This window comes from Zootermopsis nevadensis, unplaced genomic scaffold (assembly GCF_977971745.1).
Source record: "Zootermopsis nevadensis isolate Lab colony 2312 unplaced genomic scaffold, Znev_1.0 Znev_ptg000012l, whole genome shotgun sequence".
Taxonomy (NCBI): Eukaryota; Metazoa; Arthropoda; class Insecta; order Blattodea; family Termopsidae; genus Zootermopsis; species Zootermopsis nevadensis.
Genome location: NW_028259144.1, coordinates 7069016 through 7092035, shown reverse-complemented (window position 1 = coordinate 7092035; position 23020 = coordinate 7069016). Strand labels below are relative to the sequence as shown.

General features: G+C 36.3%; 1 protein-coding gene and 1 long non-coding RNA gene across 5 annotated transcripts; one reads left to right on the top strand and one right to left on the bottom strand.

Moving 5' to 3' along the window:
* Positions 1-400: 400 nt before the first annotated feature.
* LOC110827161 (uncharacterized) lies at positions 401-1949 on the bottom strand. Of its 2 annotated transcripts, none has more exons than XR_002542238.2 (2): positions 1484-1949; positions 401-577 (listed from the first exon to the last, which is right to left on the bottom strand). It is a non-coding gene; the product is annotated as an uncharacterized LOC110827161 (long non-coding RNA). The 2 variants fall into 2 exon arrangements; XR_015534911.1 differs by having other exon boundaries at positions 1550-1949.
* Positions 1950-6096: 4147 nt separating this feature from the next.
* LOC110827131 (uncharacterized) lies at positions 6097-22695 on the top strand. Of its 3 annotated transcripts, XM_022058509.2 has the most exons (5): positions 6097-6373; positions 16340-17471; positions 18150-18225; positions 18461-18835; positions 19071-22695. In XM_022058509.2, the coding sequence occupies exons 1-4, from the start codon at positions 6298-6300 to the stop codon at positions 18491-18493; spliced, it is 1317 nt and encodes a 438-aa protein (XP_021914201.1). In that variant the 5' UTR covers positions 6097-6297; the 3' UTR covers positions 18494-18835; positions 19071-22695. The 3 variants fall into 3 exon arrangements, with proteins under 3 accessions (XP_021914201.1, XP_021914214.1, XP_021914206.1); XM_022058522.2 differs by lacking the exon at positions 18461-18835 and having other exon boundaries at positions 6098-6373; positions 19648-22695; XM_022058514.2 differs by lacking the exon at positions 18461-18835 and having other exon boundaries at positions 6098-6373.
* Positions 22696-23020: the final 325 nt, after the last annotated feature.

Here is a 23020-nt window from a genome sequence, read left to right as displayed (position 1 = left end):
ATTTTCCTGGGATTTTTAGTTGTGTTAAATGAGAATCACCTGAATTTTAAAATATGTGACGTTTACTTCATTCTTATGATTTCTTTAAGTTGTTAAGTTGAGTGAAGTTAATCTTTTTCATTGTTGTGTTTGAATGTTTCTTCACTTTCGTTTTGCAATTAAAACCTGAAGTGAAGAATACGGTTGACTTACTCTTAGGGAAATGCTGGGGCTGGGACTTTACCGGTTCTTAGATGGCGCAACTGAAGGTTGGGCAGGAAGACAGACATGGATGGGCCCGTGAGGTGCCAAAGATTAATTGATACTGCATTAAAGTTCCATTCACGCATTTCAGGCAAAACAGCTGAGGTGTATTGAAGTTATAGGGTATGTTCCCTGCAATAATATAACCAACAACATGTCTGCTTATGCAACATACTTTAATAACTTAAAAGCTTCTGTTATACAATTTTAAAATAATTCTTATTCGACTGTCAATCACGTTTCCTGTCAGTATGTTGAACATTGACAGGTTACTTGTTTCTACTCTGGTGTCCCAACATCTTCCAGGTCTGGGATGACGATTTTGGTCTTCATCCTGTAAATAATGAAACTTGTTAGGTTCTGCGTATCAAGCTTTTAGAATATGGCGTGTGTCTTGTAGGCAAAGTGTGGAAAGCGTGTCAATAAATCACAAGTTTGAAGCAAGTCTATAATATCATTGATGCTACTTACTCTGAGCTACTGAGAGTGTCATTAAATTAACCACAAAAGAGATTAATGGAAAGTACAACATACGTTATTTCATGAGCCAGTTCATGTACCTCATTTCTTAAATGCGAGCGACACTGAATGATACAAGTTGGGTCACATACCTGGCAGGGGCGTCAGTTCTGTCTATTCGTATTTCGGTAGACTATCTTTATTGACAGCAGATACGGTTGAACTTCATGGATGATACAAATTTCCAAAACCCTTTTGATGGACATTCCAAGTTGTGGGCCATAATTCTTTCTGTGAAATATTTAGAAACCTAGCAACACACTGTGTGTGTAAATGAACAAGAATCATTTAAAATTCTTGGAGATATCTAGTAGTTAATTTCATTGCACATAATCAGTTACCCCTCTCGAAATCCTACCAGTACCTCACTGTGGTGAGAGGGTGTAACAGGTGATGAACGTGAAGTACGGCAGGGGTTCTTCCCCTGGCAGGTTTAAACAAGTCGCGAAGGGTTCATCATGCTTCGGCAACCCGGCTAACACAGGAGGTACAGCCTGGAGCGTCAAACCTCCACCCCTGTGATGGCCCAGCCAACCTCACAGGGCATAGCACCTCGCTGACTACGAACAGCATCAATATCTGCCTCAGTCGCTGCAGAAGAAGCGAACAGGAGCATCAAACGACCTGCCCGCAGTCTCGCCGAATACCGATCGGTCATCCCCTGCCTTAAGACAGCCAAAGGGGAAAGGATCACATCGAGGAAAAAATGCAAGCTTCTTACTCGACCCTTTTTCGTTCTTCGTGCTCGCCCTCCCTCACCCCATTGCACTGTCCCACCCTTCATCACCTCAGAGGTTCTGGCCGTAGTGGAAGGAATTCCACCTCGGAAGGCACCAGGCGCGGACGATATCACGGCGGAACTTCTGAGAGCTTGCGGTCACCCTCTGTACGCCACGCCACGCTCGCGAAGAGATTTACCCGATACGTGGAGGCAGGAGAAGCCCCACAGGCTTGGCAAACATCGCTCACAATCCTGCTCTTGAAGAAAGGAGACCGAGAGGACCACGCCGATCACGCTTCTTCCCGTCATCTACAAGTGTTCACTAGATGTGTACTCGCACGCATGCGCTGAAACCTTGAACAAGCCGGATTTCGTCCGTCCTTCTCCACGATGGATCACGTTACGACGCTGCACCACATATTAGAAGTCAGTCGGGAGTACCATCAGCCACTCATCCTCACCTTCATAGCCACTCATCCTCACCTTCATAGACTACGAGAAGGCGTTCGATAGTGTGGAGTCGGAGAGCACATCTCGAAGGCGAAACACCGTTGGGCTGGACACGTAGTCAGGCGGAAACACAACAGATGGAGTACGACGCGTGGCAAGAAGAAACCGCTTGGTCGACCGTTCACTCGCTGGGCCAATTCGCTCTCTCATTATACAGCATAAAGGACGCACGAGGTCCCACCAAAGCACAAGACAGAGATGAATGGAGAAGATGTTGCGAACCGCGCCTAAGTGCCAAATAATCAGTTACAAAAATGCAAAAAGCGAAACAAAGTAAACCATGACACATATTTTGAAAATTTCTTGAGAGGTCACAAGCTGTGAACATAAGAAAATGGATTAAGCATACAGAGTTCAAATGATGGTAGCAAATTAATATAAATAATACTCTGCTTCATTGAATGAGTACATACATTGCAATTTTGCAAATTGTGAACACAAAATCATTTTGCATTAACATTTTCAGACCAATAAATACATGCGCAGGGCTGTGAAGCTAAATTTAAATTGATCAGCCAAATATCAAATTTCTCACTAAACCATAATTTCTTTCATTATGCAAGCTATGGAATCAGAACAAACAGTAGACAACTGTAAAAAAAAAGGAATTTTACCCAAATATTACAGATATTTCACAGCTTTAATATTTTTAAATGAAAGTTGAACGTTTCAAAATAAGCTGCTCAGTTCTTAAAAGAGTTGCACCAAGAACAAAAATATGCCCAGCACTGCCGTGCTCTTTATGTGCATGTAAAACCTTATATAACGCTTCTTTAAACACGTTTCAGCAAAAACAAAAAAATGGTCGCACCAGAATTTTGTTTTAATTTATTAAATAAACACAAATCAAAGATGGACAGATTATGGAGACTGTAGGACAATATGCAGATAGAGTAATTACCTCATGTTTTTTGTGTGTAACGGGACGGCTGGTGGAGACCTTCCCCTTTTGGATTCAATAATCCTGTCTTTATGTCTGGTGCTGTCATCTCTAGAATCTGTTTCGCAATTTTGTGTTGTACTACACATCTGCCGGTTGACGCCTTTAGGTTCATTTTCTTGGTTCTCATTAAGGTCACGCAGCGCAGTGTTCTGTAGTTTCCTACCTACCGGCAAGATGTTGTGAACAGTTATCTCTTTGTAGACAAGTTACTAATTTAATTTTTAACTCTATCTCGTCCTTCATTTCATATTCAGTTTTACTTCTTTCACTCTTAATGACCATGAGTTCCAGCTCCTGTGTGCCTTCGTAGAGGTCCGCCTTCGATACTGGTATGGTTCTTAAATCTTCCTTATTATGTGTAACCTTTACCTTTAAGGACTCAATCTGTAATCCCATTGCTTCGACTTCCTCTACAATATCTTCGCGCTCAGCGGCCATGAGTTTGATTTTCTGTTCGACTCTTTGAAGGTCTGCCTTCAGTACTGGTATGGATCTTAAATCTTCTTCCTGTTACCTGATAATAAATTTCTTCTGTGACAGTTCTGCTTTATTGTCTGTAATCTTTGCCTTTAATGTCTCAATTTTTAGTTGCATTTTCTTTACAGTGACGTCATATTCGTCTTTCTTTTTTTTTCGTTCTCAATGATCGTCTGTTTTAGATTCTGTATAGCTTTATCGATATATGCCTTCAGCAATGGTATCGATTTTAATCGCTCTTCATAACACCTCAACACTCTCTTTGTAACAATTCCTGACGTTTTTCTCGAACTTCCTTTAGTAGTTTTGTCTACAAACCATAAGCAATCACAGTAAATTGTCATGTTACCAGAAATTATTAATTACAAAATAAACTTTTAGTATGATACAAAGTTACACAACTTGGCGTATAACAGTGAAGATAATAAAATCTATACTGTGTGCAAAACCTTTTAGATTGTTAATTTTTATGCTTCAATACGATTCTCATGTGACAATGCTTGTGATTTGATGAACTTGAGTACTTTCAATACGTGTAAGCTTTCTAGGCGTGAAGTACCGAGTAAATGAGCAGTCCGTCCTTACACGTTTATAGGTTTTCACGGAATTTGATGCTCAGATGTTCTACTAAATTTCACCCACTGATCGAAAAGCAATGGCGGTTACTTTACATTTTACGAAGACATGCATTCGTTTTTTAGCTTCGTAGGGGCTTGTGGGGAATTTCAAGTCGAGAATTTATATCTAATATCAATGGCGGAAAGTTTCCCGGCTGTTCACAAATGTTAACATGTCACATCCTAGCGAAGTTGCCGTTTTTTAAAACGGCAAGCTTGCATTTCCGAACTTTTTTTTCGTTAGTAGTACGATAACCTTTACAAATTGCCATCAGCTGTGATCTGGAAGGACTTGGTGTGGTTGGGAAGATTTTCGAAGCGACTACATTCCCCTGGTATGTATACTAGACTGATGTACGGAGACAACGTGTCTGAAAGGAATTTCGTGGCCAAATTTAATTCGAGAAGTGTTTAATGGAATTTTATATTCTTTGATGTGTTGAATCTAAGTAAAATATCTCGGCATAATTGTATTTTTGGTTAAATTCTGTGAACATTAATGGAGACTTTACTATGAATATAAATCGTAACTCTACAGAGCAAAATTTTATTCCGAGCAAAAGGCGTATAGAAGTACCTAAGCCTTATAGAGGAATTAAGCAAAACATTTTCTTCTCAAGAATCGTTGTGTTAATTTCGATCAATTTTTATGTTGGAATAATTTGCTTTTCCGTTCCTAAATCTTTCAAGTCATCTCTTCCCATGAGGTTTTCAAATTAAATTTCTATATCCATGTCTCATCTCCTTCCATGCGTGCTACAGGCCCTGCTTATCTCATCCTCCTTGATTTGATTGAATGTAGCATGCATTGGTGAGATGAAACATGCATACACAATTTTGGTTTTCTGAAGAAAAGAAATCACTTGGAAGACTTAGACATAGATGGGATGATAATATTAAAGTGGTTCTTGTGGAAATTATTTTGTTACGATTTTAAAGCTTGTTCGAACACTTTGCTTAGATCCGTGTTGTGAATGATGATTTTATTCGACACATTAAAGCGTACGCTCGAACGGAAGTGACTGTGGAATCCCGGGGTTACCATGGTTACCTTCGTTTCTGTTGCCTGGGAAATCCGCAGCAATTCGTACGTCACTGGTATATATTAGTGAAAGTCAAAGGTCAAATTCTGTTCAGCGCGTCAGAATTATTACGCTATGCTATACACACGTAACATTACTAAAACTCTGAATTCCGCAAATGTCGTATACTTACGATGCATTAAACTAACATGTCACGCAGCTTTTTCATAAAATTTGCTCTGTCCAGTACTACCGTCTTGATTTGTAGAATGTTAACAACTTCATCTCGCTCTATAATAGTTTCTAACCATTCACAAAAATATTTAAAAAATCTTTTTCTTTGGAAGCCATCTGATTTTGTACATTTTAATAATATACCATAAATAGTCATAGTCAGAATAGCTTATTAGTTTAAGAAGGGAATTGTTGGTTAAAAAATGAGTGAAGAGATGAGCGAGGCATGTAGCACGCATGGGGACATAAGAAATGCTCACACACGTTAGGATTGAAAGCCTGAAGTGAACAGATGATTCGGAACAGAAGGATTTTTTTAAAATGAATCTTACTGACGTAAGGTATGGGGTGTGTGTTGGATTCATCTGGCTCAAGATAGGGGCTTTTGTAAAGGCGGTTATGAATCATCGGATTCCATACAAGACGGAATTTCTTTGGCCAGCTGTCTGTGATGTTCGTTTCGTACGTCTGGTCCGTGTCGTTGGTGGGGAGATGTGGTTATGCTCAGGAATATTTTCTTCCGGTTCTGTCAAGAAAAACACGATAAAGAATGTTTCCGTCTGTGTTCACTACTGCGTTCACTCCCGTATAATTTTATTGTAGTGAGATTTGACCTATTTTCCCTTTCTCTTACGTAATGACCTTGAGATTTGTTTCGCTTTGCACCGTCATTGTACGAACAGCAGAGTATTCTGGTAATGGAAGAAGGTAATTTAACAAATGATACTTATCTATGACTACCCATTTTATTTCGCATCGTCTTGGTGTGTCAGACATGACAGTAGGAGGGAGTGGGGGAGGGGGACTACGTTCTGTGGCTTACGTCAGTGCTCGCTAGGCTTTGACGGGGATAGGAGCGTTTAAAGTGCTTTCGCTCACTTCTTTTGTTAAAACGACACCAAACGTGGAGAATTAATGTGAATTTTATAATCCACACTACAGATTATTAAAGTTTACAAGTGTGATATTTTAAGTTTAATCTTATTTGTGAATGTGAAGACAAATACTGACATGAAGATGTTGAAAGAAATCTTCAAACCTTTTCTTGGAGCGATGGTTTTAATATTTGTGATGATTTTTGTGTCTGGTAAGTTGATTATGTTGTATTTATATATATGTATATATATATATATATATATATATATATATATATATTTAAGCTCATTTTATGTGTGTTTGATGTAATGAGTCAATGCACGCGTATTTTTTTAGTGTATTCACTATCCTGTATGACTAACCATTTCGATATTTACTGTTCAAAGAATTTTGATTAATAGCTTCTCGACTTTCGTGTAACCTGCCTTGAGATTTTCAACTTAATACACTAGCGACTTCCTAAGAAAATGAAGATTAGTCACACTTGGAATTTTATATTAGTCTCATTGTTTATGTATGCTTACTGGCTAAGAGAGGTCATTTTAACTTTTCGCCCAATATTATTAGGATGATCAAATCATGGAGGCGATGGGTGAGGCATGCATGACACAAATGGAGATGAGAAATACTATCAAAATTTTTGTTGGGAAGCCTGAAGGCGAGACACCATCCGTAATATGTAAACCTAGATGAAAATATAATATTAAAATTGATCTCAAAGAAATAGGTTAGGGAGGTTGTGGTTTGGATCCATGTGTCGGGCTTTTGTAAACAGGGAAATGGAACTTCTATTAAAGGTGGGGACATTATCACATTCTGAAGAATGACTGTATTCCTTGGAGTCAGTTAGTTACCTGATAATCTTCGTAGCTGATCCAAGTTTCATGAGCCTCATTATCATGGCTTTATCTCTCATCAAACTTATCACTAGGATCATATTTCTTTCATGCACGCAAGAGACGTAGGTCGCCTTCGGTTTTAACATTAATCCCCCATATCTGTTTCTAAGCTGTATTAGGTATAAGAGTAAATACATTTACATCCGGTAGAAATCCTTTGGTAGGGATTCGAAAGGCACCTACCTACTCGAGAGAACATAACAAAGAATTACTCGAATGTACAGACAAACATCGAGTGGGGTTTGAACCTGTGATCTCAGAGTTGAAGATTTGTAAATCATACGATGTAACGCAGGTACTGGGATCAGTTCTTAACATAAATTAAATTAAAGTAAACCAACATAAACTGTTATAAAAATTCACATTTGTCTCAGAACTATAAAAATTCCAAATGCGATAAGAAGTATTGAGCTTATAATCTGTGGGGAAAATAAAGTTATTGAATGTTAAGGTGGTACATATAGTAACCACTGTATTTCAATTAGTTAAACAGAATGTTGAGGATACGCGGTTAGTATCCTTCGTACTTGGTTCGGTTTCGGTAGTGAGATCAAAGGTTTTCCTCAGTTCATCCAAATAAACGAATAGTAGGCCTAGCTTAAAATATGACGCAGGCAATGAATTTCAAGTCTCTATAATTCGCATTGATACACGTGACTTACGCAGATAGGAAAGCCTTATTAAACCAGATATTTTTTAAGATGGCGATACGTAAATAACTGTAGGGTTTCAGTATATGGAGTTGTTGCTAAGACGTATTAACGTAATAGTTTAAAATTAAAGTGTTTCTGACCCTGTCGCCATCTTCCGGGTGTCATTTGTCTTCAGAGTGTTTCCTTGGCATCGCTACCGTCTGTGACATTGCGTGCGATGACGCTTGGCGCCTGCGATGTCTGGGGTCTGTGACGCCTGGCATAGCCTAATCGATATTGACGACCGCTCGTGTGGATGGAAACTTTTTAAAGAAATAAATGTGACAGATGACAGAAGTGTTTGTCTGCTCTTTCAGTGTCAACAATGATTAAATCTGTTGGCATATAGCACGCATGGGAGAGACAAGAAATGCATACGTATGTTTTGTCTGAAAATCCTGTGGGAGACTTCATAGATTTTTACACATTGGTAGGATAATATTAAAATGGATATTGAAGCAGGGTATAAGACTAGACTGGATTCATATTGTTCAGAATAGGGCCCAGTGGCAGGTTCTTGTAAACACGGTAATGAATATTCGGGTTTCTCAGATGTCTGGGAATTTCTTGTCTTGATGATAGTTGTAGCTCAAGAACGATTATACTCCATGGTGGTAGCTAAATGAACGCACATGTTTCAACGAAAGCAGAAGCTGACAGTTGTAACTCTACATTTGTTTCCGGAAATACGTTTACTGTAAACATATAATCTCATACTTTAGCTTCTAGTTTTTAAAATATCTTTCTTCATTAACCTTCAAATGTACTATCCTATATTAGTTCCCAAAAAATTCTCCCAGACTAATTGAATATTGCAGGGGGTCCACGAACCACACTTTATGAACTTGTGGCCTGTATTGTTAAGGCTTCTCGATTTTGTTCGTACCGTTTGAAACATGAGATTTTCATGGCTGTGGTAATTTGAATTCTGGTCTTTTGGGTTGTGAGCATGGGTGATTATGTTGCTGTAAAATGTTATACCATGAATATGGAGGTGGTGCTCTTTCTAAACTCTGGTTACCATAAGGTTACATGGTGTCATGACTCAGAAGACCACAGTTCAAATCACTGGCACCGCTCCATAGATTACTTAGTAAAACCACCAGTATTCGACATTTTTGTGTAAAGTACTTATGAAATATTGCTTCAGACAGTGAAACTAATGATCTGAAATATATTTCGACTATTCCCTTTCCAGAGGACTTTTACTTCGTTTTGTCGCCTTCACCAGAATTTAAACTCTGGCATTAATTCCCCGTTTTTCTGTTTCTCAACCCGGTTTATCAATTTTCTATTTATGTAAAAGTTTTAATGCTGATCCAGGATACAACATAATTAGCCAGCTAAATTATTTCATGATAAGCTATTTGTCGCCCCGTTATTCAACAAATTATCTTGCCACGTTTTCAATGAACGGTCAAAGATCCTTAAAACCTTTGCGCGTGTCAGTGTAACGTCTGGCATGCGCTTTGAATTGAACTTGTTTGGCTAGTCCCTTTAAGGTGTTTCGACATGTAACACATTTATAAAAGAAAGGTAATTTCCTTACAAGGTTACTGAATCACGTATATACACGTGAAACGCAATATAAATCCTTTATTTTTAATAAGTGTGGAATTCATTTGACTTCAGTCGTGCTACATAACGGACCTCGTTTGACTTTGCAACCATTTGCAGTGAAATCAGAAATAACTTTGGTGCTGAGACGTTTTGTTGTCGTACCTTAAATAACTGTATAAATCAGAGCCCTTGTTAATAAGGTGATAGTTGTTAAGCTAGTCAAGAAATACCTCGCCTTTTATGGAACACGAAAGTTTGTTACTGTGATCGTCGGAGGCCGCCATGGGCCCCTGTACTGTACCATATGAATTCAGCCCACATCCTCGCTTCATATTTATTTATTATCCCCCCCCCCTGCCCTTAGGGCCAGACTAAATTACGTATGTATTATTCATCTCCGCAGAAGTTCTTACTGCTTTCGTCATCAGGGCGATGAATAAGCCTCGCGTGATATAGCAGGTTGAGAAAATGGAAGCCAGCCTGCTCTGTTCCTCGCCAATCATGAAGTTTCAGTCTTATTGGACTTTATATAGATGACCTCTGTAGTTGGGTCAGAGCAATTAACCTAGGAAACAACCTCAGACATTCACTCACTCTTGTACCACAGATAACGCACTAGAAATGGAGCCTTTTAAGTTTAGACTACGGGTTAATGGGTGTAATGTGTTTGTAATTTTCCTCGGTTTATCAGAACAAATTCTGAGACAGTAGGGAACTGCGTCTCAAATCAGATTAATAACTATTCAAAATTCATTATAACCTATGTCTCATTCTGAGTTATAGTTTATAGGCCAATCCTCGATAGTTGAAACTATCGATTTATGACCTAGGAAGCAAACACACACCCGTATATATACTGTTTCGAAAAATGGAACATTCCTTAGCATGTTAGTAATATGAAATAAAATGTCAGTTTCTGTCGAAAATCTGCAGAATATATTAAAGCTGTCATTGGGTTTCGAAACTGCCTGAAACGCGGATGTTCTCTTGGTATTTTGTAAGCTTTTTATTCCAAATTCGGCACACTCTGCAGTTTATTATCGATTGGCCTTGTGTCGTCATGACCCATTACATTGTATCCTTTCACGCTACCAGCAGAGGGCAGGTAGAATTTCAGGGGGGGTTACGAACTTTCTGCTTTTAGAATTACCTTCGGAACGAAGGCAAAGGTTCATCCCCTTTAAAAATATTGATCGATTACATTCAGATCGAGCGAACTTCAGTCGACCCTCCAGAATCAACATAATTCTCAGTTTAAGTGAAGATGGACTCGTATTATGACTAAGACTATTAGCTCTATAGGCTATTTGAGTTTTTACAGATCTAAAGCAGAATCAAGTGGTCGCAGTGTTTAAGACGTGTTCAAAATCTTGCTGCTTATGTGATTTCATTTGCTGTCGTATATTTTATAATGGCTTTGAAGCAAACCGATTTACACATCTGGCTCTTATATCTTTTTTACAGAAAATTCGTAATCAGATATTCGTGCCAGGGATTTCTAGGGCAGCGTCCCGTTGCGTTTTTAAATTAAATTACTTTTATTTTACAGTCAAACACAACTTGTTGTATCAGGGCAGAAAATGAAAACATGTTTCTCGAGAATGTTCGTATCGATCTACTAGTCATGGTGTAACAACCCGGAAGTATAACATCGACAATGGACATAAATATTGTAAATATTTTTGTTCATTAGAAGCGCTTACAGAATGAAAACATGTCGTTGAGAAAACTCGTCTATGTAATCTTAATGTGTGTCTGGTTCTTAGCCCAGGATTTCTTGCTGTGTGATAGTCTACCGACTCAATTCACCATTGTCCATGCTTTTTTGTTTGTTTGTTTTGTTTTCAATGTTATTTTAATCGCGCACATTCAGTTTTTATTTTATATAAGTATATATTAAATCTTGTCCGTCTAATCACAATAATTCTTATTAAATATTAAAATATTACAATAATTAACATTTAAAATATTAAATGATGTTCTTTATCGAAATATTCGATTTACATTAGACCATCATTTTTCATGTTTCACGACATGTTTCAGTTCCTAAAAGAACCATCCTCAGGTGTATATAATTATATAAAGCTTCAAAACGATAAATAATTCAAATACAATTTTCATACATTATGCTAGCGTACATTTTTATCAGATTTTTACCAGATATCAAACGATGTTCTTTTTCAGATTTTTATTCCATTTTTAATAACACACTCGATGTTGTTCTGTATATATACATCATGCTCAATGTGACTTTAGTGTGGGTGAACGTTTTGTTGTTTTGTATCAGTCAGAAATATTGTAGAGGAGTTACATCTGTCTGGAAGTATTGCCGTGTTTTGACTGAACTTTTATATAATTGTTTTCGTATATTTCCTGCAAAGTAATAGCATTCATCCTATCTAATGGAAAGGAGAACTTAAGTTCTATCATCAGTTCCAACCGTTGAATCCACTCGGCTCGTTCCATCTCTTGCCAGAACTGTTCGCACACTTTCTTGGATTATTTTCGTAAGAACCTGTTTCACAGTCTATTCGCTTGCGTCTGAATTACAATGTCGATGTTTTAGGTGTGGGTTGGATCCATTTGTCTCAGGATAGAGACCGGTAGAGGGCTGTTGTGAACACGATAATGAACCTTCGTGTGCTACAAAGGCATAAATTTGACTAGCTTAGCGTGTTGTTAGCTTCTCGAGAATGACTGTGTTCTGTGGAGTTAGCTGGTTAGTGAGTTAAGTGTTTATGTTCATCTCAGTTCTGTAATGTATCAGTAATTGTTGACTGAATGATTTGTTGCACTCAGAAATCCTGGCTTATGATTTTACTACGAAATGTTGCATTAGTCTTATACGTAACGTAAACATTTGATTTTTCAGCAAAAAGAGAGAAAACAGAAAAGAGTACTTTCACCGAGTCGTAACATTTATATTTTTTTAATAACAGTCTAAAAACCGAAGATTTTTTAACAATCATTGTTGCCATTTTTATAAAATATGTAGACTAGACTATTACGTCATGGACAATTTTTTGATGTAGGGTATACATTTAGAATTTGGTTAAACAGTTTAGTTCTGTACGAAAAATTGCATGTCGTACTTGTTTTCTTTTAAGACGTCTCATATATTTAAGGAAGGACGTAAACCCATTCCTTTAAAAAAAAGCCATAACAAATCCACATGAAAACGATCTTTAATATTCGTGACCTGTTTAAAAATCATTATAACTATAATTTCCAATGTAAGTTTTGCTTGGGCCTAAAAACAACGCTGTGAAGGTCTCTAAGGAGAAAAGAGTTAAACCTTCACTCAGTCTTCATCTTGCTACTAAGTAGAGTTGAGTCATCATCTTTACGATCCGACAGCTTATTTATCCCTGGGGACAGTGACACTGATATCCATTGGATAAGAAGCTGAATTGGCTCCGGGGCTGATGTGGATGTCCCTAGCTTTCCTGGGAATTGATCCCCTGTCATCCTGCCAGTAGCCAATCAGTTTACTGATAGCTTTCCTGGTTAGAGCGGCTGAGAATTTAAGTTTGAGGTCATACTTGCGTTTCTGCTTAGAAAATTCTGGCTAGCTACCAAGGGATAGTCTGATTTTTAGAATGAAACAGCTGAGGAAATATGAAAGTTCCTTTTCCGTTACAGAATGTTCCAGTTTAATACTGCTTTACATTGTGCAGATCATGCCTCTACACCTACCGAGTTTAGTAACTTAAGCAGAACGAGAGGACAGCTTGCGAGTGTACATTGAACCTTAGATAACAGGCCTGATCAACAGCTGTGATATCATTTCATGTTTCTTGATAACAAACTGTGGAAAAATTGTTAGAAGTTTTATACTGCTATTTCCATATTTAGCTACATTTCTGTTTCTTTTTCTTTCCAAGTGGCTCTTGTTTTTGAACATGTTCGCAAGAGCTATGAACATTTCTCGTCTTGAGCCAGGTAAATTCATTCAACATCTCTGTCTTTAAGATCCATGTTAATAGCACACTCTATCTACACCTAGATCTTCCAAATGGTCTCTTTCTTATAATTACCATAATTTTCAGCAGAAGCATATTATAAGTACTTTCAAGGTAGAATTCATAATTAATTCCGTCATTAGACACATTGGTGTGCCAAGAGGTTCCTCAAAACAGTTTGGGAATCGTCTCAGTGAATCTTGCCTGTCACTCGTAAAGATAAATGGATACTATAAACTTCAAACAACTCTAAGAGCTTGTGAAACAATTAAGTTTTAAACAAACATAAAGTCATCTGTGACGTCAGTATAGTGGTGAAAGAGGCCTTGCAAGTGTCAAGGTAAGTGCCTTGAAGGTAGACTATGCTCTGAACAACCTGTTCTTTTTTATTTTCAAACGAGTCGCTACTTTGCTTTGTTCGATATTTAGTTACCATGTAACTACAGGTTACAAATGGGGAAAAAAACTTCAGTGACTCATTTATAGCTACAAGGCGAACAAACGTAGTTATCGCTTTGCTATCGATTTCCTGATTTTTCGATATTTCGCAATCGTTTTAATGTATCAACACCTGTCATTGTTTTGATGTCATCTCTATCTTGGAAAACTATGTATCTACCGACAGTGTCATGAAATAGCTGCCTAGCAAGTACTTCTTCTCTGCAAGATATTTTTTTTAAAACCGCTGGTGAAATACATTTTAGTTGATTTTGTTTTATTAGTCAATGTTCATTGGTATCTGTTCTCTTGATGAATCTCAAATCTACATTTTATAACTTAATTTTTCAAACAGTCCGTCCGTGCAAATGAAATAGATTTATTACGTAAAACAGACCTCGATAAAATATATAACCTGTATTGAAAGATTTTCGGCGTGATATATACCTAAAATATATAATAACCGACTGGCTGGCTAACTAAATAAATAACCTATTCACTTACTCCGTGTTGCAGAATCATCCTTGAGAATATTATATTCACTCAGTTAGTCAAGAAATATTCTGAATTTTATTAAACCCATAAACTTTGACTAGCTAGGCGACATCAGCTTCTTAAAGACTATGCATCATAATATACAAACTTCTGTGTAATTTAAATGTGTGAATTTTGTAAATTAAATTATGTTCTTTAATTTTGATTCATAACTGCTTATTTACCTAACAAAGTGTAATTTATTAAGATTAATCAGAAACATGTTAATGAGATTTTGAGCAGTGGGGACATAAGGTGAGGAAACGACCCTGAAAAGTAAAACCAGAATTTTTTGTTTATTTAACTACGTGATATAAACTGTACAGATGATGCGGTGTAGAATGGCAGGATGATTAGGAATTGGATACAACCACGTAAAACTCCCAATATTATCGATATTCTGGAATCGATTGGAACGTGGGACTTAACGAATACGAAACATGGTCGCAAACCTGAACACTATATAGTTGGGGTGAACGACAGTGTCAGTGAGAGTAGCTGGTCTAGTTAGTTCATTGCTGGTGACCTTCTGAACACGACGTTGAAAGAGAAGCCTTGCGAAACGTGCCTAATTATGATGATAAAATCACCATCTTGGTCGTCCCCTCTCACATTGGTGCAAGAAGACAAATTGTTGGGATCTTGACCTTATGAACTTATGTTAATACGTCAACGAATCTCAGTTGCTAAGGAAAGTGTGAGTAATTCAATTGAATTTTACAATATTTTCTCTCTTTTTTTAATGGAAACATAAGTTTGTAGACATTTTTATTTAACCAGCTTTTAAAGTACCTGAGAGGGATTAAGTGATAGGGCACAGAAAAAAAATGCAAAATCATGTTTTCATAAGCCCACTGTTGGACCCACCAAGTGCCAGTAGAATTAGGTCCATATCCTCAGATCATATTTCTCTCAGATGAATTTATTTTCCTCTTATCTTTAGTATTCCAATTGATCTGTTTGCTTTGAGGCATCTGACAAATGTTTCATAGCCTACAAATAAATAATTATGAAACTTTGTACGTTATTAAAGATATATACAGTTGATTAATCAGTATACTTTGATCCATCTAGCCAATTATACTGAAACTCCCTCACCAGAAACAATTAATATAAATAAGTTCAAAGTGGCATAAGTTTTCTTTACTAAAGAGGAGAGTAAATCCATGGGGCAGGATCTTTGTTGATAATTACTCATCTGGTCAGTAAATTCCCTGCTTCTATAGAACCAAAAGGTTCATACACATATTAACAAAAACCCACCATTTTTTCTGCACAGAGGCATTAAATCCAGTCTTTCCATAATAGGATTGTTGATATTATACTGACTTCTGTTGACAGGTCACAAAAGTGGTCCCTACCCTTGATATTTTCAGATCAAAATTGTGTATGTATTTCTTATTTCCCCCATTCATGTCACACGCCCCACCAATGCCATCCTGTTACATATAATCCCATAACACTATTTTGTCAAGTGCAAAAATTATGAAGCTATTCATTATGCACTTAAGAATAGGAAACAAGGTAGTTTTGTACATTTTTAATATATTTTGGTCTCCTGGGTTGTGACAATATGTAGCCTTGTAAGTGGTTTTAACATTTGAGAGAAATGTATCACCCCCATCTTCAGGGTTAAATAGTAAGAATTTGCAGAAGATGCCAGTGGCATAATGTCTATACTAAATTTAATAAAAATCCATGGATGATGTCACTATGGGTAATTACATCATCAGGAGAATCGTGCATGTGTGGATGATCGTGGATAATGCTGATGTGTCCTGCGTCTTGAACTTGAGTACTGGTATCACATCTGTTGTGCTGGTATTACCAATGGTCGGAAATTTTAAAAGCAGTGTGAATTTGGGTTAGCGTCCAGTGGCATAATGCCCATACCAAATATTATAGAATCCTGACCAGACAGACATGACCAGCTTTATATGCATTCATTTAGTGCACATGCAAAGAATAATGAATACATTAAAATTCTGTAACCTCTACTTAGTTTTATATCAGGCATCATAACTCACTACATAATTACCATAGAAAACAAACTCATGACGGTCTTTAATTTGCTGTTCTCTTTATCCTATAGGTATTGGGCCAGCTTCGTCCATTGATGCACAACCTTTTCTTCGTAACACCAAACTTAACTCATCTGATGAACTAGCTGCTCAGTTACCGCCACTTCTTTTTCCACAGTATTCTCTTGAAGATGATGCGCCACAAAGGCAGGGTGAAGAGTTACCTCCTTCAACCTTCCCAAAAGAATTTGATGATAAAAGTCTTGCAGGGCATAATGGTACCAGTTTTGGTGATAAAGGTGCAATTACTAATGCAAGCAAAATAACAGTTTCAGTCACTAAACAAACACCTGCAAAAAAAGTTGCTTCAGAAGTGCCTGATTTGCTGAGTGGTGATGCATACAACAGGACTGTTTATGAAGATGGCACTGAAGGTCCTATACAGAATGATACTGTTATGGTAACAGGACCAAATGTCATAAGTAATGACAAAACTCATGAAGAGGATGTCACAGCCTCCAGTATGACAAGGACACAAAGTAAAATTAATGATGAAACTGTTTCAGTTACTGGTATAACCATCCTTTCTCCATTAACAGAAGTAGTTCCAAGGAATGAGAAAAATGGTACAAGTGTTGGTGACACATTTACTACCATTCCAGTAACTGAAGAAAATTTTGCTGTGGAAGATCCCAAAGAAAATAATCCCATTTCAGATAATAACAAAGAAAAAGTGAAAATCAAGTCTGATAATAGGAAAAACCAAAATGAACCAATAAACAGAACTGATTCAAACACAACAGTTAAGGATGAACCAACAATCAGAACTGAATCAAACACAGCAGTCAACAATGAAACAGCCAAACCTGAATTGGTGTCGTCAACTGTGAAAGAATTGTCTGTTACAGAACCAACGTCTTCACAACCTGTTCAACAGTCGGCGATCACAACCTTGCAACCAACTCTAAAAACTCAATCCATAACTTCATTAAATATTTCAGAGAGCAATAGTCACCAAAAAGTTGATGATAAACCACTTTCTCTGGCAGCATCACAGCAACACGCTGATCATTCACATGCATCAACAGGGAAGTCATCGGCATTTCTGCAGCCCACAGAATCAGCAGCCATACTTGCTAGTGTGTTTGTTGGAATAGCTCTCATTGGATACATTGGTCTTCTTATCTGGAGGAGAATTTTGGAGTAAGTAAACAGAAATTTTAGGAATTATATTATAAATGTTTGATTTAGACCCTTTTATTTACACTACTCCTGGTATTATTATGATAGGGGTTCAATTCCTGGCCTGAACAGAAATTTCTCTCATTTTCATGGTGTCCAGACTAGCTCTGGAAACCATCCAGCATCTTATTCAGTTGGTACCAGTGGTAAAGTGGCCGAGGCATGAAACTGGCCACTCTAATGCCGAGGTTGAGATATGTGGATTTACACCTTCACTCCCCCATATGTCTTCATGGTGTGTTGCCTAATTAAACACCAGGGTGACATTAGGGTATTTTAATGAAGCAGGTTACTTTGAAATTATGATATACTTTGTATATAAAACAGTAGTTGGTTTGTAAATTGAACAGACTTAATTGAGAAATAAATCGGTTAAGTAGATAATCAGATGTAAGATTTGAGGTTTTCACAGTGGTGACTATGAAGATTTCCGTCTTCTGGGTTGTTGCGCTGTGTAGTCTATACTACACAGCGCAACAACGCAGAAGACGGAAATCTAGATAATCAGATATTGAGAACTTGGAATATGAGTTGGGATTAATCTGCATGATCGCCTTGATGCATCATCTTAGGTGTAGGGAATAGAATAAAGTACATTATGATTTCTCATGGGTTTTAATCTCGTTCCTTTTGTTTCAGGAAACGATATGGCAATCGTGAGATGCTCGTGAATGAGGATGATTTCTATGACACAAATGATATGAGGAATTTTGAGGTTTGTAAATATACATCATTCTGATTTTATAGATGAACAGCACTTTGATTAGTTTCCGTTGCAGATGTAGTTCATCTGTTCACCCATTTGTAAGATCTGAAGCTTTCATTGCAGCTGAATGCAATGAAGTTTCCTCGAGCAGTCAGCCACATGAGAATGGCGTTTTAATCCACAGTGCCATTCTTACATGGCTGATTGGTCAATAGGACTTCTTTGAATTCATTTCATATTGCAGAACTCTCTTATGGTGGTTATGAAAAACAAATAAGTTTTTTATATCGTAGAACTATTATAGTTCTTACATAAGGAAGTTGCAAGGGCCTGGGATTGTGTCCAAGAACGTTGGTGTAGACAGCATACATTCAGTGAATTAAGAACACGAAATATATCTGAAAAGGGGAAGCAAGATTGCCATTGTGAGAACCTCAGATCCAATATTTTGACTGGAAGGACTGTGGAAAACCACAGAAACCTGTCAAGATGATCTGCTTCTGGACCAAGAATCAGACCTGGGATAAAATATGATTGCCGACTCGTGGACTCTGACTTTCACATTGAGAAATTTACATAATATGGACTGGATTTAACTGTTTCAGGAAGGGATCTTATGGTAAGAATTATATTATAAGTACTGTATTAATGAAGACTAAGTTAGTTGCATCAGTTTAAATCTCTTATTAAAGACAGTTATATCAAGTTAAGTCTTAATAAACAGTAAATTGTAGCAACTTAAATCTGTTAGTAAAGAGTAGGTTTGTTATTTAAATTTAAATCTGTTTGATTACATTTGTTGTATCGACTTAAGCGGCATGAAACTTTAAAAAGTTATGCATTTTTTCCTTCAGCTCTGACCCAGCAACATTGGGTTCCAGAAATTGTACTACTGACAGTCAACTTTGGCAGAGGAATTCTAAATTGAACAGTGTGATGGAATACCCAGAAACGACGCTTGTGTTCCATATCAAGCACTAGTAGAATAGTATCAAGTCCTTGTATTTTATTTTTATCTGTGATACAAAAAAAGTGGAAGTGAACATGATATTGATATATAGTTCAATAGATTTGCTCATAGAAATACAGTGTTTAAAAATACTTCTTAAATTTTTGTGGGAGAAATCTGCTAACCTCTTTTAATACTCCATTTATCAGGTAGCAGGTAAAAATAATGGCTTAGTATCATGTTCCTTTATCTGTTAGGGAGAAAATTAATCCCTCCATAGGATTCTATTGAGCATTACAAAGTTGAAGAACAATGTTATATATAATTATGTATATATGTGGATGTAGTACATAGTTTAATGTGTATAAATTAGACAAGGTGCAGTGGAAAATCTTGGCCTAAAGTGAGGTTATGCAGAAATGCAACCATACAAATTGGTTATACTGACATTACCATATTCTCTCTCTCTCTCTTTTTAACAGTGATGTATGTATTAAAGCACAGTTTTGGGACCTTAAGTCAAGCATTGAATCTACCTGCTTCCCTAGCCTGGCTCATACAAAGCTAAAACATATTGTGTTTGATAAGCTATATTATTTGTGCTCCTCATTACAAGAAGAACATTTTGCTTTTGTTGAATGGAGAAGAGGAAATTTTATTATATTCCTCCACTTCAAGCTGTCTGATAGCATACTGCTAGCCTGACTGGAGCATTTGCCACTGACAAGGGTGAGCATAATATTGTTAATGTGTGAAATGCTACTTTTGACGATTAATAAAATTTGAAGAATTTATATATCAGGGTTCTATTAAGATGTTTGAAACAGCTTCATGGAATTTCAAGGCAGTATCATGTCCAGTAATTATTATGATTCATGGGATGTCTTTTTATGTGTCATGCCTATGGGAAGCATGCAATTTTTTGAGTGGCCCACCTGTTATTTTTACTCATCTCTTCACTAGGACACTGTTTAATTTTAGAACAGATATTATATGTAATACATTTTAATGAAAGGAAGATGCAATGGTGGTAGTGAACAATTTTCTATACAGCACCAAAACCCAAAAGGACATCTCACAATTTTCATTTTTGTACAGAAAGAAATCTCAATTGTGCCACCTATTAATGTTTGTATCTTGCAAAGAAATAAGGCATGCATACAGTTACTGACTCCATGCCTGTGCAAACTGAAAAATATTTCATGAGGTCAACAGTAGGTTCCTACATACGTCTCAATCATAAAGGAAATGAATAAATAATGAGAGAATTGCAAATTTACTATAATATATTAGATATGGTATTATAGAAGAAACTGAAAAAATGTGTTAAAAGAATGACAAATATTATGATTGCACTGGTAAATTGCCTGTCATAATTTACAGGACAATCTAAAATAGTAAACACATATAGTCATAAATATTATCCAATAAAACCCAAAATTCCTTCACAGCATTACCATGACTGGTTGTATCAACACACATTATATTATCCTAAGGTGCAAAATCCCCTAACTGCTGAAAACCAACCAAGCAAGCTACCAACCAACACCTGATTTCCCTAAATAGTATACCAAATACCAACCTAGAGGAGGATATTATGTAAGTATTGTGTTTTGTAATATCTGTGAGTGGGAAAGATGATGTAATGTGTTTAAAGTGCTTACAAATTTCTTTTTCTCACCTTGGTGCTCTGTGCAAATTCTTTAGCAAACTTGTAATAGTCAATTTGCTAGTCAGACTCCTCTTATGTGTAAAAGCTGCCCCTGATTTAAGTGTTGCATGCATTCTGAAATGGTGTCATGAATGGGACATGAATCCTTGGCACTGTTTGTTAATCAAAATAAATATTTTACTTGTTGTTTGGTATGGATGTGAAGCTGTCCTCTCAACTTGAGGGGAAAATATAAATTGAGGTTAATTTTTGTACCTAAGAGAGAAGTAAAAGGACGGTGGAGAAAACTTCATTCTGAGGAGCATCATGATTTGTTCTCTATATCAAATGCCAAATCAGTGATGAAATCGAGGATTATGATTTCGACGGGAATTATAGTGTGTATAGGAGAGATGAGAATACATACAGAACTTTGGTTGGAAAACTGTATAGAAAGATACCATTTCAGACAGACATGCAAAGGCAGGATGATAACATTAAAATGTATCTTAAAGAACCAGGATGTGATAACTGCTTTTCATCTGGGTAAGATCTAGTGGTATTTTCTTGTAAACAGTTATATAGACCTTCATATTCTACAAAAAGAGGAAAATTAGTTGAGTGACTATTAACTTCTCAAGGACTTTGCTTCAGTTAATTATGTTTACTTTTGTTTGAACGGTGTAAACAGCTTGGCTAGGCAACAACTGTTTCAGTAGCATGCACTTTTTAAAATTAAAAATGTTATGATTCCAGCTGATGACATATTTTGTTAATATTCACAGTATTTGTTTATTTAAAACAAAATGGAACAAACTCAGATTCAAATTAAAAGACAGGGTAATTAATATTCTATGACAGTGAAACCTTTAATGTTAAAGGGAACCTTCTATAAAAAAGGTACATCTGATCACTGTTGTGTAATATCTTGATTAAGATAAAGTAACTTTAATCACATTAAACAAAATATCCTTAGTATTTTAGAATGTTTACCAGATTATATTTCATATTTTTAGCAGAAGATATTAAAATAATTTGACTGCATGGAGAACAAAATTTGTATATGTATGTAATATTAAAACACAAAATTTATTGTATCATTTTAGTTGGTAACCTGTTTCATTTACTATTGAAAATAATTAGAAGTTATCTGCACCAATGTAAATTGCATATATGCTATAAATTGTTATAAAATATACAGGATGAACACAAGTGATCTAAGTGGTTTAAAGTATTTACTAAAACAAAATCTAAATAGCATACAGCAATTAAACTTATATCATTCGAAGAGGTACTTTAAATATCTTACGTAGGATGCATGAAAAGTGATGCAATTCTGATGGTTACTAGGAGCACAATTATTGATATGGCAGGAACATGGTGAATCAACCTGAGAACGCAAATTTAATCTGCACATGGAAGAGTCTCTGAAAACCCTTTTAAAAAGTTCTACATCCAGTGGTGTAAGTTTCATTTTTGTAAGCAGTTTATTTTTTTAAAATAAATGTTACAAAATGCTCAGACAACGTGTTCACACTGTACATTCCTGATATGAATATAAGCATTACTTGTATTTTACATTCATATTAAATACATAAAGCAGTGTTCTTTTTTTCTGGCAGAATAAGCAGAAACTGTGTTCTGTTAACTTCTTTGATAGGTTGTGTGAAAAAGACCATTTGCCTTCTCTTTAACACTGATTTAAGTTCCTTTCTGATGCACTGATTTAATGAACAAAATATCACTTTGAGTAATCTGATGACTGAACTTCTTAAACATTAATGACAATTCAAGAGCCTGTTTCACCCAGAAATAATGCACTGATATGTAATGTATTTGCATATATATTCTTTATTAAGAAATAAATTTATAACTTATACAGATGGTATTAAATACTACCTGTGCATCAGATTTTGCCAAAGTATTCAATAAATAACTTCCAGAATAAATTTTCCTATGTGTCAAGATTTTCAAACTGGCAGCGTTTAATTTATGAAAGATAATTTATCAAAAAGAAGAAAGAAATGGACTCAACATGAATGGAAACAATTTAAAATGCCACAAGCGTACAGGACACACAAAACTGGCAGCTATGAGGTGGGTTGGTTCTTTTATTTATGAATTATAGATATTAAGAGCATACAGATTGTGTGAATTTGAATCTTGTTCCTGAGACTTTGTGGATCATCTAACAACTAAGCCTT